General features: G+C 36.5%; 1 protein-coding gene and 1 pseudogene across 1 annotated transcript; one reads left to right on the top strand and one right to left on the bottom strand.

Moving 5' to 3' along the window:
- The first annotated feature begins 11,018 nt into the window (after positions 1–11,018).
- Positions 11,019–14,235, top strand: LOC122011652 (probable nucleoredoxin 1-2). The gene is made up of 4 exons (XM_042568028.1): positions 11,019–11,108; positions 12,261–12,740; positions 12,816–13,304; positions 13,438–14,235. The coding sequence occupies exons 1-4, from the start codon at positions 11,025–11,027 to the stop codon at positions 14,038–14,040; spliced, it is 1,656 nt and encodes a 551-aa protein (XP_042423962.1). The 5' UTR covers positions 11,019–11,024; the 3' UTR covers positions 14,041–14,235.
- Positions 14,236–16,422: 2,187 nt separating this feature from the next.
- LOC122013082 lies at positions 16,423–16,591 on the bottom strand (annotated as a pseudogene).
- Between the last annotated feature and the right edge of the window lie 602 nt (positions 16,592–17,193).

Here is a 17,193-nt window from a genome sequence, read left to right as displayed (position 1 = left end):
TACCACGGAGTCTCTCGCCGCATTAGTAGCCCCATAGATAAAGGAAGTTGTTGAAGTCCCTACAATAGTTCTTAGGGGACCCGATTACCCACTTCTGTCGGCACTAAAGGGGAGAGAGTCCTTAGAGTAGTTCCAACGCCTGTGGATCCGGTCCTGGGTTCAACCATACTGTGAATTATCCAACTGCTTTTGGGTAAAGAGGAGTGCCCCACGTCGAATTATCAAGCTTTTCTAGTTCTTCAAAAATGCCTCCGCCAAGTTTTAAGAGCACAGCCTTGCTTAGTTCCCTCAAACTCTTCGCACGGAGAACACGTTGAACATTGTTGATCACGAAAAGGAAGGGGCAAATCTCTCTGACAGTGCTGACTAGTTTAAATTTGATATGCGGTATCATGACTTTCAGGTAACAGTCAATAATAATTTGTACAACCTTATTTTGTTGAATCAAAGACGTGTCGAAGAAATTTGATTCCGTAGTAGTCGGTAACCAATTCCACTCCATTCAACTAACAAAAACGATCAAAGACAAACAAAAAAAACAAAGAAAAAAAATCGAATACAACTAATCTTACTAGATAAAGTGGTTTCAATTAATTTAGAAAGGAAGTCTACGCACAACTTCAATTAATAATCAGAAGAAAATAAAAAATCATCTAAAGAATTAGGTATTAGGAGAAAGGAAAGAAAGGAAGAAGTCGCGCTCGATTACTTCTTACCCGAGAGAATGGTGCTTCGCTCTCTTAAGTAGAGTTCCGCCGATGTACATGCCAAGTAAGACAATACCACATCATCATATGACGTGTCTTCGTTAGATTCGCTTAAAAAAATAATTCCTGACCTGTTATATTTTTTAAACGAAATGTTTCGACAACGTTCGTAAAAACACTAAGGTCCTGTCATTTGAGCAGTTTGTGTCGGTGTTGCGATCTTCTTCCGAAACTAAACTGCATGGACCTTTGTTAGGAGAAGTAACAGCTACAAAGAAAAAGGTGGTTTCAATTAATTTAGAAAGGAAGCCTGCGCACAACTTCTATTAATAATCAGAAGAAAATAAAAATCACCAAAAGAATTAGGTATTAGGAGAAGGATCGCGTACCTTTCTTCCTCTCAAGGAATCTGTCTCTAGGAAGCGTCGCAGGGAGCAATCTGAGAAAGGTAAAAGCGGAAGAATTTGCGCTCGATTACTTCTTACCTGAGAGAATGGTGCTCCGCTCTCTTAAGTAGAGTTCCGCCGATGTACATGCCAGGTAAGACAATACCACGTCATCATATGACGTGTCTTCGTTAGATTCGCTTAAAATAATAATTCCTATCCTGTTACATTATTTAAACGTAATTTTCGACAACGTTCGTAAAAACACTAAGGTCCTGTCATTTGAGCAGTTCGTGTCGGTGTTGCGATCTTCTTCTAAAACTAAACTGCATGGGCCTTTGTTAGGAGAAGCAACAGCTACAAAGAAAAAGGTGGCTCCAATTAATTTAGAAAGGAAGCCTGCGCACAACTTCTATTAATAATCAGAACAAAATAAAAACCACCAAAAGAATTATGTATTAGGAAAAGGATCGCGTACATTTCTTCCTCTCAAGGAATCTGCCACCAGGAAGCACCGCGAGGAACAATCTGAGAAAGGTAAGAGCGGAAGAATTTGCGCTCGATTACTTTTTACCCAAGAGAATGGTGCTCCGCTCTCTTAAGTAGAGTTCCGCCGATGTACATGCCAAGTAAGACAATACCACGTCATCATATGACGTGTCTTCGTTAGATTCGTTTATAATAATAATTCCTGTCCTGCTACATTTTTTAAACGAATTGTTTCGACAACGTTCGTAAAAACACCTAGGTCCTGTCATTTGAACGGTTCGTGTCGGTGTTTCGATCTTCTTTCGAAACTAAACTGCATGGTCCTTTGTTAGAAGAAGCAACAGCTACAAAGAAAAAGGTGGTTTCAATTAATTTAGAAAGGAAGTCTGCGCACAACTTCTATTAATAATCAGAAGAAATTAAAAATCACCAAAAGAATTAGGTATTAGGAGAAGGATCGCATACCTTGCCTCCTCTCTAGGAATCTATCTCCAGGAAGCGCCGCGGGGAACAATCTGAGAAAGATAAGCGCGGAAGAAGTTGCGCTCGATTACTTCTTACCCGAGAGAATGGTGCTCCGCTCTCTTAAGTGGAGTTCCACCGATGTACATGCAAGGTAAGACAATACCACGTCATCATATGACGTGTCTTCGTTATATTCGCTGAAAATAATAATTCATGTCCTGTTACATTTTTTAAACGAAATGTTTCGACAACGTTCATAAAAACACTAAGGTCCTGTCATTTGAGCAGTTCGTGTCGGTGTTGCGATCTTCTTCCGAAACTAAACTGCATGGACCTTTGTTTAGAGAAGCAACAACAACAAAGAAAAAGGTGGTTTCAATTAATTTAGAAAGGAAGCCTGCGCACAACTTCTATTAATAATTAGAAGAAAATAAAAATCACCAAAAGAATTAGGTATTAGGAGAAGGATCGCGTACCTTTCTTCCTCTCCAGGAATCTGCCTCCAGGAAGCGCCGCGGGGAGCAATCTGAGAAAGGTAAGAGCGGAAGAAGTTGCGCTCGATTACTTCTTACCCGAGAGAATGGTGCTCTGCTCTCTTAAGTCGAGTTCTGCTGATGTACATGCCAGGTAAGACAATACCACGTCATCATATGACGTGTCTTCGTTAGATTCGCATAAAATAATAATTCCTGTCCTGTTATATTTTTTAAACGAAATATTTCGACAACGTTCGTAAAAACACTAAGGTCCTGTCATTTGAGCAGTTCGTGTCGGTGTTGTGATCTTCTTCCGAAACTAAACTGCATGGACCTTTGTTAGGAGAAACAACAACTACAAAGAAAAAGGTGGTTTCAATTAATTTAGAAAGGAAGTCTGCGCACAACTTCTATTAATAATCAGAAGAAAATAAAAATCATCAAAAGAATTAGGTATTAGGAGAAGGATCGCGTACCTTTCTTCCTCTCCTGGAATCTGCCTCCAGGAAGCGTCGCCAGGAGCAATCTGAGAAAGGTAAGAGCGGAAGAATTTGCGCTCGATTACTTCTTACCTGAGAGAATGGTGTTCTGCTCTCTTAAGTAGAGTTCCCCGATGTACATGCCAGGTAAGACAATACCACGTCATCATATAATGTGTCTTCGTTAGATTCGCTTAAAATAATAATTCCTAACCTGTAACATTTTTTAAACGTAATGTTTCGACAAAGTTCGTAAAAACACTAAGGTCCTGTCATTTGAGCGGTTCGTGTCGATGTTGCGATCTTCTTCTGAAACTAAACTGCATAGGCCTTTGTTAGGAGAAGCAACAGCTACAAAAAAAAAAGGTGGGTTCAATTAATTTAGAAAGGAAGTCTGCGCACAACTTCAATTAATAATCAAAAGAAAATAAAAATCGCCAAAAGAATTAGGTATTAGGAGAAGGATCGCGTACCTTTCATCCTCTCCAGGAATCTGCCTCCAGGAAGCGTCGCGGGGAACAATCTGAGAAAGGTAAGAGCGGAAGAAGTTGCGCTCGATTACTTCTTACCCGAGAGAATGGTGTTCCGCTCTTTTAAGTAGAGTTCCGCCGATGTACATGCCAGGTAAGACAATACCACGTCATCATATGACGTGTCTTCGTAAGATTCGCTTATAATAATAATTCCTGTCCTGTTACATTTTTTAAACGAAATGTTTCGACAACGTTCGTAAAAACACTTAGGTCCTGCCATTTGAGCAGTTCGTGTCGGTGTTGCGATCTTCTTCTGAAACTAAACTGCATGGACCTTTGTTAGGAGAAGCAACAGCTACAAAGAAAAAGGTGGTTTCAATTAATTTAGAAAGGAAGCATGCACACAACTTCTATTAATAATCAGAAGAAATTAAAAATCACCAAAATAATTAGGTATTAGGAGAAGGATCGCGTACCTTTCCTCCTCTCCAGGAATCTGCCTCCAGAAAGCGCCGCGGGGAGCAATCTGAGAAAGGTAAGAGCGGAAGAAGTTGCGCTCGATTACTTCTTACCCGAGAGAATGGTGCTCCGCTCTCTTAAGTAGAGTTCCGCCGATGTACATGACAAGTAAAACAATACCACGTCATCATATGACGTGTCTTCGTTATATTCACTTAAAATAATAATACCTGTCCTGTTACATTTTTTAAACGAAATGTTTCGATAGAAAAAGGTTATTTCAATTAATTTTGAAAGAAAGCCTGCGCACAACTTCTATTAATAATCAGAAGAAAATAAAAATCACCAAAAGAATTAGGTATTAGGAGAAGGATCGCGTACCTTTCTTCCTCTCCAGGAATCTGCCTCCAGGAAGCGCCGCAGGGAGCAATCTGAGAAAGGTAAGAGCGGAAGAAGTTGCGCTCGATTACTTCTTACCTGAGAGAATGGTGCTCCACTCTCTTAAGTAGAGTTCCGTCGATGTACATGTCAGGTAAGACAATACCACGTCATCATATGACGTGTCTTCGTTATATTCGCTTAAAATAATAATTCCTGTCCTGTTACATTTTTTAAACGAAATGTCTCGACAACGTTCGTAAAAACACTAAGATCCTATCATTTGAGCAGTTCGTGTCGATGTTGCGATCTTCTTCCGAAACTAAACTGCATGGACCTTTGTTAGGAGAAGCAACAGCTACAAAGAAAAATGTGGTTTCAATTAATTTAGAAAGTAAGCCTGCGCACAACTTCTATTAATAATCAGAAGAAAATAAAAATCACCAAAAGAATTAGGTATTAGGAGAAGGATCGTGTACCTTTCTTCCTCTCCAGGAATCTGCCTCCAGGAAGCGCCGCGGGGAGCAATCTGAGAAAGGTAAGAGCGGAAGAATTTGCGCTCGATTACTTCTTACCCGAGAGAATGGTGCTCGCTCTCTTAAGTCGAGTTCCGCTGATGTACATGCCAGGTAAGACAATATCATGTCATCATATGACGTGTCTTCGTTAGATTCGCTTAAAATAATAATTCCTGTCCTTGTTACATTTTTTAAACGAAATGTTTCGACAACGTTTGTAAAAATACTAAGGTCCTGTCATTTGAGCAGTTCGTGTCGGTGTTGTGATCTTCTTCCGAAACTAAACTGCATGGACCTTTGTTAGGAGAAGCAACAACTACAAAGAAAAAGGTGGTTTCAATTAATTAAGAAAGGAAGCCTGCGCACAACTTCTATTAATAATCAAAAGAAAATAAAAATCATCAAAAGAATTAGGTATTAGGAGAAGGATCGCGTACTTTTCTTCCTCTCTAGGAATCTGCCTCCAGGAAGCGTCGCGGGGATCAATCTGAGAAAGGTAAGAGCGGAAGAATTTGCGCTCGATTACTTCTTACCTGAGAGAATGGTGCTCCACTCTCTTAAGTAGAGTTCCGCCGATGTACATGCCAGGTAAGATATTACCACGTCATCATATGACGTGTCTTCGTTAGATTCGCTTAAAATAATAATTCCTATCCTGTTACATTTTTTAAACGTAATGTTTCGACAACGTTCGTAAAAACACTAAGGTCCTATCATTTGAGCAGTTCGTGTCGGTGTTGCGATCTTCTTCTGAAACTAAACTTCATGGACCTTTGTTAGGAGAAGCAACAGCTACAAAGAAAAAAGTGGGTTCAATTAATTTAGAAAGGAAGACTGCGCACAACTTCTATTAATAATCAGAAGAAAATAAAAATCACTAGAAGAATTAGGTATTAGGAAAAGGGTCGCGTACCTTTCTTCCTCTCCAGGAATCTACCTCCAGGAAGCGCCGCGGGGAACAATTTGAGAAAGGTAAGAGAGGAAGAAGTTGCGCTCGATTACTTCTTACCCGAGAGAATGGTGCTCCGCTCTTTTAAGTAGAGTTCCGCCGATGTACATGCCAGGTAAGACTATACCATGTCATCATATGACGTGTCTTCGTTAGTTCGCTTATAATAATAATTCCTGTCCTGTTACATTTTTAAACGAAATGTTTTGACAACGTTCGTAAAAACACTTAGGTCCTGTCATTTGAGCAGTTCGTGTCAGTGTTGCGATCTTCTTCCGAAACTAAATTGCATAGACCTTTGTTAGGAGAAGCAACAGCTACAAAGAAAAAGGTGGTTTCAATTAATTTAAAAAGGAAGTCTGTGCACAACTTCTATTAATAATCAGAAGAAATTAAATATCACCAAAAGAATTAGGTATTAGGAGAAGGATCGCGTACCTTTCCTCCTCTCCAGGAATCTGCCTCCAGGAAGCGTCGCGGGGAGCAATCTGAGAAAGGTAAGAGCGGAAGAAGTTGCGCTCGATTACTTCTTACCCGATAGAATGGTGCTCCGCTCTCTTAAGTAGAGTTCCGCCGATGTACATGCCAGGTAAGAGAATACCACGTCATCATATGACGTGTCTTCGTTATATTCGCTTAAAATAATAATTCCTGTCCTGTTACATTTTTTAAACGAAATGTTTCGACAACGTTAATAAAAACACTAAGGTCCTGTCATTTGAGCAGTTCGTGTCCGTGTTGCCATCTTCTTCCAAAACTAAACTGCATGGACCTTTGTTAGGAGAAGTAACCGCTACAAAGAAAAAGGTGGTTTCAATTAATTTAGAAAGGAAGTCTGCGCACAACTTCTATTAATAATCAGAACAAAATAAAAATTACCAAAAGAATTAGGTATTAGGAGAAGGATCGCGTACCTTTCTTCCTCTCCAGGAATCTGCCTCCAGGAAGCGCCGCGGGGAGCAATCTGAGAAAGGTAAGAGCGAAAAAAGTTGCGCTTGATTACTTCTTACCCGAGAGAATGGTGCTCCGCTTTCTTAAGTAGAGTTCCACCGATGTACATGCCGGGTAAGACATCTTAGCTAGAGCCCTAGAGCCAATCATTTGATGATTGTATTTTAGCCTTGTTGTATCATATTCTATATAAATAAAGGTATTTGGTTTTTGGTTATTATACTTACTTGTATTGGTGCCAAATAAACTAAGTATAATAACGTCCTTGAGTAGAAGGTTCTCACCTATATTAATCGGTTAGTTGAACCAATAGTGAGATGATATAGGGAACACTACTCTTAATCATTCCTAGTCGAGTATTTATATTCAGGGACAATGTTAATGCAATAAGACTAGCATGTAGGTCAACTCGATGACTTGATCTCACAAGTCATGGATATAGATATATCAAGTTGACACATGGGTATGCATTGAAGAATGTATACTGAATGACCCGCCATGAGAAAGTATCATGGATCGTTATATGAGTGTCATATACTTTCTCATGTGGCTATTAGTATGACTACTAGTCCTTAGACCTGTAGTCACCATGGTTCCCTACATAAGGAGTTATGTACTTTAGTTTCGTCAAATGTCACCCGTAACTGGGTGGACTATAAAGGCGATTACTGGGTATGTAACAAATTATGCGGAGGGATGTGAGTGATGTAGATGGGATCTATCCCTCCTATATGACGGGAGAGACATCAGTATTATTGATAGAGTGAGACCACGAAGTGCATGGTCATGCCCAAATGAGTCAATATGAGATATTGAGATCATTTGATTGAGTGAGTCTACTTGGAGTTCAAGATTTAGATTGATTAGAGGATGACACGGTCTATGCCTCACATTGATCAATCTAGATGTCTACGATAGAAGGACACTTGTCATATATTGTGAGGAGTCACAATTAGTAGTCACAAGGTGATGTTGGATCTCAACATTCTTGTAACTTGGGTAGTAATGATGTATTGCTAGATACCGCTCATTACTTATGTTTCTAAATGAGTTTAGGGGCATTGCCAACGTTACAAGAACCTATTGGGTCACATACAAAGAACAAGTGGATGGAGATTAGGTTCATATGATGAACCAAGAGGATTAGATTCATTTGATGAATCAAATTGGATTAAGAGTAATCCTAATTGGGCTAATTGAGTTGGACTCAAGTTGATTCATGTGTTCAATGAGTCTAATTTAGATTATGACTCATTAAATCAATTTAATTAAATGAATTAGATTCATTATATTAAATTGGCTTGAATTAAATGGTTGGATTAGATCAACCATGAGAGAGATTAAGTCAAGTTTGACTTGACTTTATGCCACCTCATTGGTGAGTTGGCATTAAGTGGACCAATGATGATGCTCCACATCATCATGGTTACTTAAGTGAAGTGCCACCTCATGTGAGTTACCAAGAGTTGTGACTCTTGGTATCCCATGGAGGTTACAAACCACTTAATTAGATGAAAAGAGTTTCATTTTGCAAGAGTAACTCTCATTCAAGTGATCTTCCTCCTCCTAAGCTCTCTTCTTGCTCCTTCTCTTCTCTTGGTCGTGGGTTTTAAGCAAGGGAGAAGAAAGGAGAGTGAATCTAATCCAAGAAGAAAGGTTAGTGAAAGTCACATAGAGATTTTAGAGGAGTATGTTTTCTTCTTTTCCTTTCTTCTTCTTCCAATCCTACCCGAGAGCACTAGAGAGTGCTAGCACACTTGTGGTGCTCTCTTCTCCATCCTTGTGTGTTAGAGAACACATCTTGTTCGTGTGGATACTTCTAGAGGATTGTCTACGTTGACAATCACGAGATCCGGCGTACCTTGGACGAGCGGGATTCGCGAAGGGCACGCATCGAAGGTATAAAATATTTTTCCTTTGTAGATCTACTGTAGATCATAGTTTGAAACTCGTACTCGTATTTTCGAAAGTTTTCTTCGCACGGATCCAATGGCTAGGGGGTTTCGGGGTTTTCGCGACGCGAAAAAGTGGTTTTCGCGGCCCGAAAAACCCAACAGACAATACCACGTCATCATATGACGTGTCTTCGTTAGATTCGCTTAAAATAATAATTCCTGTCCTGTTACATTTTTTAAACGAAATGTTTTGACAACGTTCGTAAAAACACTTAGGTCCTGTCATTTGAGCAGTTCTTGTCGGTGTTGCGATCTTCTTCCGAAACTAATCTGCATGGACCTTTGTTAGGAAAAGCAACATCTACAAAGAAAAAGGTGGTTTTAATTAATTTAGAAAGGAAGTCTGCGCACAACTTCTATTAATAATCAGAAGAAAATAAAAATCACCAAAAGAATTAGGTATTAGGAGAATGATCGCGTACCTTTCTTCCTCTCCAGGAATCTGTCTCCAGGAAGCGCCGCGGGGAGCAATCTGAGAAAGGTAAGAGCGGAAGAAGTTGTGCTCGATTACTTCTTACCCGAGAGAATGGTGCTCCGCTCTCTTAAGTAGAGTTCCGCCGATGTACATGCCAGGTAAGACAATACCACTATCGTCTCCGATGATATACCTCAGAATCGACCTTGTTCCTTGATCTATAAAAAGTGAACTAGATGATCCTCTCTCTTACCACTAATGATTATAATCATCCATTAAAATTGTATACTAAGACTAAAAGCCTGGGTGACGTTGTGCCTATGGACACCTCTCATATTAGGTGACGTCCCACACACCTAAGGGTGTAGTTAAATAGCTAGAGGTTTGAGCTGGGCTTAAATTCAATTTGAGCTTTAATTCTAAAGCATGAGCCTGACTTCTAATGAAATCAAATAGTTTATGAACGAGTCAAGATCGGTTCGAAAATGACTCATTCAAAAATTTAACGAGTTAAGTTTGAACTCAATTCGAAAATAACTTATTTAAATGTTAAACGAGCTAATTTAGCTAATGAATATGTTTGGGAGCTCGTGAACTAATTAGTGTTAAACTCGAGCTTGACTAATAATATTTTCGAACTCGAAAATAGACTCGAGCTCGGTCCATTAATTTAATTGAATGATTTTTTTTTTTAATCGAGATTCAAATAGTTGTATCTATGCATACCCTGTAAACACCTAATATAATTTTTTGTTTGAAAATATTTTTAGACTTAATATTAAATCATAACCTCTAAACTTAAAAAGTTAAAATCCTAAATGCCTAAACCATAAACATAAAAATAAAAAATAAAAATTGTTGCATGCCAACTGTACAGTCGTATTTATATATACTATTTAAGCAATGAAATTTTTTAAAAAACCAAAAAAACAAACAAAACTAAATAAGTTGTTGCGCCATTGGAGGTGTAGGATGATATTTTTCTCTCTCTATCTATTTATTTCCTGCACATCCATCATGGACAATGTACTTAGTGTTATTTTTTTTTTAAATTTAAAAAATAATTTTCCATCAATTAAACCCTTCACGTTCTTTCTCAAATCGAATATATGCAATGGTTATTTTCAAATCAGAATATCTTGATTCCATGGGAAATATGGAAAGCTGTAAAGGCTGAACAACGGCTACCGGATTCACTGCTGCTGGATAATTGCAAAAGAAAGTCCTGTAATACTGCCCTTGTTGTTTGGAAATTAAAGAGGAAGAAGAAATCAAGCTAAGGACAGTACTATCTTAGTGCTGTTGCTGGAAAATGGGAGAAGCTTGCTGTTACGTTATTGGGTTGCTGGAGGCGAAGGAAGGGAACTGAAAGAGGGCAGCAAAGATGGTGCTGTGAAGAGGAGAAGATACATAAAGATTTGCTGTTGTTGCTGGAGAAGAGGGAGGAAAGAAATAGGGTGGTGGAAGAAGAAAGGGAAGGGGTAGCTCGGCACGTGGAAAAAGAGAAAAATTATTTTATTTTTTTTTTAAAAAATTATGTTAAATTAATTGAATCAGTTTAATTTAATTTTTAACTTGACGCTCAAGTTTTGTTTTTATAATTTATTTAATTTTAAAATTTTCAAATCAAAAGCTATTTTAGGGATATATTGATAATTTATTAATAGAAAATTTAATATTAAAATTAATTTATAAGAAATATAAAAGATTACTTATTTTTTTTAAAAAAATGAAAGTTACTATTTACAAAATTGAAATCCAAATTTAAAAATCTATAATTTACATTTATATGGAATTCAGATTTCATAAATTTCGATTTTATAAAATTTAATATTATAGGAAAGCATTGAAAGGCGGTAAGGGTAAATGAAAATTTTCTATAAATAAAACGATTTAGCTCCCAAGTAACTTCATCGATGAGAAAATGGCAGCCGAGGAGGTGGGAGACATCGTATCGCTTCTCTCCACCGACGAGAGGAACTTCCTCATCCGGAATAATGGCGACAAGGTTTGCTCCCTTTCAGTACCCACTTTGATCTGTTGTAGTTTATGAGGAACGAACCTATCTCTTTACAAAGATATTGATTATTCATCTCAAGTTTTGACGATTGCAGAGTAAGATATAGAAAGTTGGGATCTTGTTCTTTGCATATCTATCACTCTAAGCTAAACCTTGGTTTTGGGGATTTTGGTTGGTTCAAGAGATATCTTTCGATGGGTCGATCGATCCGATTGTTAGCTATTTGACTAAGATGAACTGAGGACTGGATTTTGGTTGAGGGTAAGTACTGTTACGGCATGAAAACTTTGACCTAAGCGAGCAATCCTTTTTGATCTTTGATGAGAGATTTTACAGTAGTTTGTGGGAATTGGATGAGAAGGGACGATACAATTAGAGGAGCACTTTGGTTACATTTCTTTCTTCTTTTTTTTTTTTTTTTGGTACCTTCAATTATTTAGAAGTGGAGGTAGTTGAGCATTCTTGTTTCTTCATTGCTCTTAGAAATTCTTTTTTAGCTGAGTTTTATTCTGCCAGTTTCTTCTTTTGTCAAAATCTTTTAGCTCAAGTCTACCCTTCTGAATTACATCTTGTGTAATTCCAAGCACTATGATTGGCTGTCAATCCAGGCCATCCAATATTTTAAGAATACAGGAAATCTTAAAATTCCCAATTAATAGGTTATGCAGCTGCTCCCCTTGTCCATTATTAACTATATTAGTGGATTACATACTACTATTTTGCATATTGTATTTGTGCTAAGTTAAGATTCAAGTTTTAGTGAAAGAATATATACATCCTGAAGCACACTCAACTTATGAAAAAGCAATTTCACAGATTATCAATCTACATGGAATGCACAATCATTTATTGACAACTTAGTAACAACTTGGGAGGTAGCTTATTACCAAAGTTAAATGAATAAGATGAGTGCTCTGTTTCGTGCAAATATCTTCTTCATTCTTTTATTGTAGCAAAAAAAAAAAAAATTATAGCAATACAATTGTTTGCTACAATAAAAGAATGAAGAAGGAATGTCCTTTCAATTCTCTTTCTATGTTGGCTGCACTTCATAGCCCAATGTCCTCTTGCATGTTAACATGAATGCGCTTATGAACAGTTTTCAAAATCACGCGACTAATCAGTTCTTTACTTGTTTAGGTGGCTATTGGTAGTCTCGAAGGGAAAATTATTGCTTTGTACTTCACACGCTTTTCACTGTGCAATCTCTTCACTCTTAGGCTGATTGAAGTGTATAATGAGCTCTCCTCCCAGGACAGTAACTTTGAAATTATTTTTGTGTCTAAAGATTCTTATGAGGAATTCTTTGATGAGTGCTTCTCAAAAATGCCATGGTTAGCAATCCCATTTTCTGACAGTTGGATGAGGATAAAACTTGAAAATATTTTCCTGGTCATGGCCTTTGATCCCGAACTTATCATCCTTGAAGCCAATGGGAAGGTTCTTAATAGAGAAGGTGTTCAAGCTGTAAGAGAATATGGTACCGAGGGTTTTCCATTTACTATCGAAAAGATGAGTAAACTGATAGAGGAAACAGAGAATGCTAAGAAGGATCAAATTCTTCGAAGTGTCTTAGTTTCACCTTCCCGTGACTACTTGATTGCAAACGATAGATCTAAGGTGATGCAAATGTTCCAGTATTTTTTTGATATGTTGACTAACAATTATGTCTATTATATGCTGATTTTGATGTAGGTTTCTGTTTCAAATCTCGAAGGAAAAATAGTGGCTTTGTACTTCTCATGCAATGATTGTTGCGCTGAGTACACTCTAGTACTTACAAAAATCTATAGGAAGCTCAAAGAAATTGGAGAGAGCTTTGAGGTTGTGCTAGTGCCCTTGCATGACGAGGAATCCTGTTATGATAAAGCCGTAGAAAACATGCCCTGGCTTGCATTTCCTTTCAATGACAAAAGATGTGATAAGCTTTCTTGCTATTTTGGTCTCCAGTTATATATATGTTCCACTGTCATCTTGATTGGATCAGATGGGAAAACTATTGATGTTGATTTAATTGAACTTATTAAAGAGTATGGACTTGATGCATGGGAAGCTTTCCCGTTTTCTCAGGAGAAGATGCATGAGTTTTCAGAGAAAGAAAAGGCCAAACTTGAGTCGCAGACACTCGAGTCACTTCTGGTTTCGGGTGATCAGGACTATGTCATTGGAAAAAAAGGATTGAAGGTAAAGAATTTTTTTTTTCTTAACATGTAAGCAGCGTCCAATTTTCCTAACTGAACTTTCCTTTTTTTTCGCTGGAGTAGATTTTTCCTTATAATCTTGTAGTTGAGCCCGTGTGGTAATATTCTTCCGTTAGGTTCCAGTAAAAGAGCTTGTTGGAAAGACCATACTCCTGCAATTCACATATAATTGGTGTGGTGTCTATGTCAATGAACTGATCGAAGAGTATCACAAGATCAAGAATGTGGATACTGATTTTGAGGTTATCTTCGTCCCCGGCAAATATGATGACGATGAGAATTTATTTAATGAATTCTTCTCAGACATACCATGGTTGGCGCTACCTTTTGATTATGAGAGGAGTGAATTTTTGAATCGTAGATTCGAAATCCATGGCATACCTTCCCTGCTGGTTGCTATAGGTCCTACAGGACGAACAATTACCAATGAAGTCTGGAAGTTGTTGATGATACATGGAGCTGATGCTTACCCATTCACTGAGGAGAAACTCAAAGAGTTGGAGCATCGAAATAAGGAAATGCCAAAGAGGTGGCCTAAGAAGATAAGAAGGCATGACCTCCATAACCCCCAGGATCCTGGCGACCATTATCTCTTCCTTATCCGTTGTTGCTCGACTTATTGCTGTGATCGTTGTGGAGAGCGCGGAGATAGTTGGTCCTACTGTTGCATCGAATGCGATTTTGATCTGCACCCAAAATGTGCACTATGGTGTTTGTGAAGTGAGGAAGAATATATGTGTGTGTTGTGAAGAAAAGCATAACCTTATTTGCCTTGTTCTTTTTATAATAAGTTGGCTAGCTTTGAACCCATTAAACCTTTGATTTTAGACTATTTCCTCAAAGTTTATCTACTGTGTGGATGGATGATGAAAATACAATTTGTGTGATCCATCCTTTAGTTTGTAAAGTGCGGATCAGAGGATTTGATTAGAAAATACATGTTGCTATTTGGAAATATCCCCGAAAAGACATGTTGCGATTTAAAAACATCCCTTTTGGGAACGCCCCCAAAATGATATGTTGAGATTTGGGAACATTCCTGAAAGACATGTTGTTGCAGCTTGGGAACACCCCTATCGAAAACATCCTCCGCGGTCAACCGCTTAGGAGAAGAAGCCGCGGTGACCTAGCCACTCGGATATTTTCCCGCTTGGGTAAATAGCCACTCGGATTCATATCTATCTTCCATGGGAAATGTGGAAAACTAGAAAGGGCTACCGGATTCACTTGTAGCTATCTTCCTTGTTGCTTGGAAAAGACGAAGAAGAAATTAAGGACGTTATCTCGGTGCTGCTGCTGGAAACTGGGAGAAAGGAGGTGGCGAAAAACAAGTAAATGTAATATTTTACCTATTTAATTTACTTTTGTTAAAAAAATTTTGTAAAAGAAAATATTTAACATGTGGTTGTGTTTATTGAAAAATGAGTGGAAACTCTATCTAAATAATTTAATAAAAAAAAATAAGGACCTGATAATTAGAGGCAAATGAGGTCATTGTAATGACGCATTGATAGTTGTTTTTTCACGAATAATTTAATTTAATTTTAGGATGTATTGATAAATCAGATAATACCTATATGCCAATTTAATTAATGAATTTGCATTTATTAATAATAAATTTAAAATGATTTTCTACGAATTATATAAAAGTGTACATAATTTTAAAAATATTAAAATATTTTTACTTTCCATGAAATATAAATTTTTTATAATAATTTTTTTACAAAATTATATGAATCTAAATTTAGATTTCTATTAATTCGAACAATTAAGTTTTGGATTCGTGGAAATATTTTTATAAAAAAATTAAATTCTTAATACTCTATTTTAAAATTTAATTTAAAAAATTCACAAAAATAAGATTATAGGTTTTATGAAAATTTAATAAAATGAAAGTTCGTATTACAAAATTGAAATCCAAATTTTAAGAATCTATATTTTACATTTATATAGAATTCAAATTTCATAAAACTAAAATTATTTTTTTCTTTTTAAATTATAAAATTTGATTTTATAAAATTTAATCAGATCGAAAGACATAGGGATATCCAACTAAAGTGTTGGTTGAATTTTTTTTATTTTAATTTTAAGTTTTAAAGATTTCTTTCTTAACTCACCTGCCAATTCAAGTCCGTCTCAGGCCAATCCATATAGATTTCCGGCCAAATGGATTGGTTCACTTAAACTTATCTTTGATAAAATTTTAACTAAATCTATTTAAATTATTTGACGAGATAGACAAATTCAACTCAAATTGATAACTCTAATTATTTTTAAGAGCATATGATTACAGACCCACCACTTGGACCTACCTTTCATAAAATTTTAATTAAATCCGTTTAAATTATTTAGCAAGACGGATAACCCGACGAATCCAACACAAATGGATGGCTCTATCTACTTTTAAGAGCAATATGGTACTGTTATTTAAAATCAATGTCAAACTTTATGTCAATTGGTTCAGACTCGTAACTTAATTTAACATGCTTATAATTAGTCACGTATTATAACTACCTTGTATATACTCTATTTTTCCTTATCCCGTCCATATGGAAATCTTAGTCCAAATGCTTCAATATTGGATCTAGATGTTCTCTCTTTACATTTATTGTAGTTTCTTCTCCATGAATATTAAATTGGAATAGTCTCGTTATTACGAAAAAATCTATTTACGTATTTTCAAAAGAAAATAAAAGACTATTTTGTTTCTTATATAATTTATACTAGCGATTATGCATATGTGTTACGTGAGCTAAGTCCTTATACCAAGTGGGGCAATGCAGGAGAGATATAAGGAAAGAAGAATTAGCCTTAACAAATAGTTTTAATTTTTTAGGATTATCCCTACTTTTATTTTTTTTAATGAAGCAAAATTCTAATATTTTTATAATTTTATACACTTCTTGGGATACTTACAAAAAAGAATTGAGAAGGGACAACTGTCCCACCAAAACTATATGTGTCTCCGCCTTTGCTTGTGTGTGTAATATAATTAAATGGCGGATCCAGGAATTCAAGCATGGAGGGACGATTTTTACGTGCAATAAGAGGCGGTATCCTCTATTTCATAATACTAGGAGTTCCACCGCCGGTAAAAAGGGGGGGGGGGGGCGACCGCCGATGTCGCCCCCCTGCTGGATCCACCCCTGATATAATACATAAATGCACGCAGGTAACATACTTTCTTTTATAAAAAAATAATTTAATTCTTTATATCAGATATTAAACTGATAAGAATAAATATTACATTAATCTTAGTCAAAAAATTATCTATAAATTGGATACGGATGTGTTAGGGTGATGCTCGAGAATCCCTAAGAGTGCGCTAGACCCATGGAATAGTACAATGATAAGGTGACACTCAATAAATTGTGCAAAAGAATCCCAACAATAACATACTCCCTCTTATAAAAATTAATTTAATATAATACTTGATCTTAGCTAAAAAGTTGAGAAAAATATGTTTTCTAATATCACCGGCCCAAGGTATTTATAGAACATTCTCTGCTCGCAGTATTGTCAATTCTAAGATGTGGGACTAAAGAGAACTTTAGATTTCTAATTAATTAACTAGAAAAGTTATCAATAATACACCACAGCTGAGTCTCGAAGTCTAGATCACTGATTGATGTGTTTGTGAAAATTACTAATAAATCTTAGAAATATTTCGATATGAATAATAAAAGGACATTAACGTACTTTCATTTTGTCAAAATTAGTTAATAAAGGGAAAGATTCTGTATAAAATTATATATATATATATATATTTTGGAAACCATCCTCTTTTTTAAGATTAATATATTTTGGAAACTAATAAATACGAATTTCTATTAGTATTTCATGGTAAACCATCCTCTTTTTTAAGATTAATA

This window comes from Zingiber officinale, chromosome 8A (genome assembly GCF_018446385.1).
Source record: "Zingiber officinale cultivar Zhangliang chromosome 8A, Zo_v1.1, whole genome shotgun sequence".
NCBI lineage: Eukaryota > Viridiplantae > Streptophyta > Magnoliopsida > Zingiberales > Zingiberaceae > Zingiber > Zingiber officinale.
Note: the sequence above shows the minus strand (reverse complement) of the source record. Positions and strands in the feature narration are given on the sequence as shown.

Bases quoted from the DNA above. Each gene is read 5' to 3' on its own strand.
- LOC122011652 (XM_042568028.1), top strand. From the start codon at position 11,025: ATGGCAGCCGAGGAGGTGGGAGACATCGTATCGCTTCTCTCCACCGAC. The intron at 11,109-12,260 runs GTTTGCTCCCTT...TTACTTGTTTAG, and splicing joins TCCGGAATAATGGCGACAAG to GTGGCTATTGGTAGTCTCGA. The intron at 12,741-12,815 runs GTGATGCAAATG...ATTTTGATGTAG, and splicing joins TTGCAAACGATAGATCTAAG to GTTTCTGTTTCAAATCTCGA.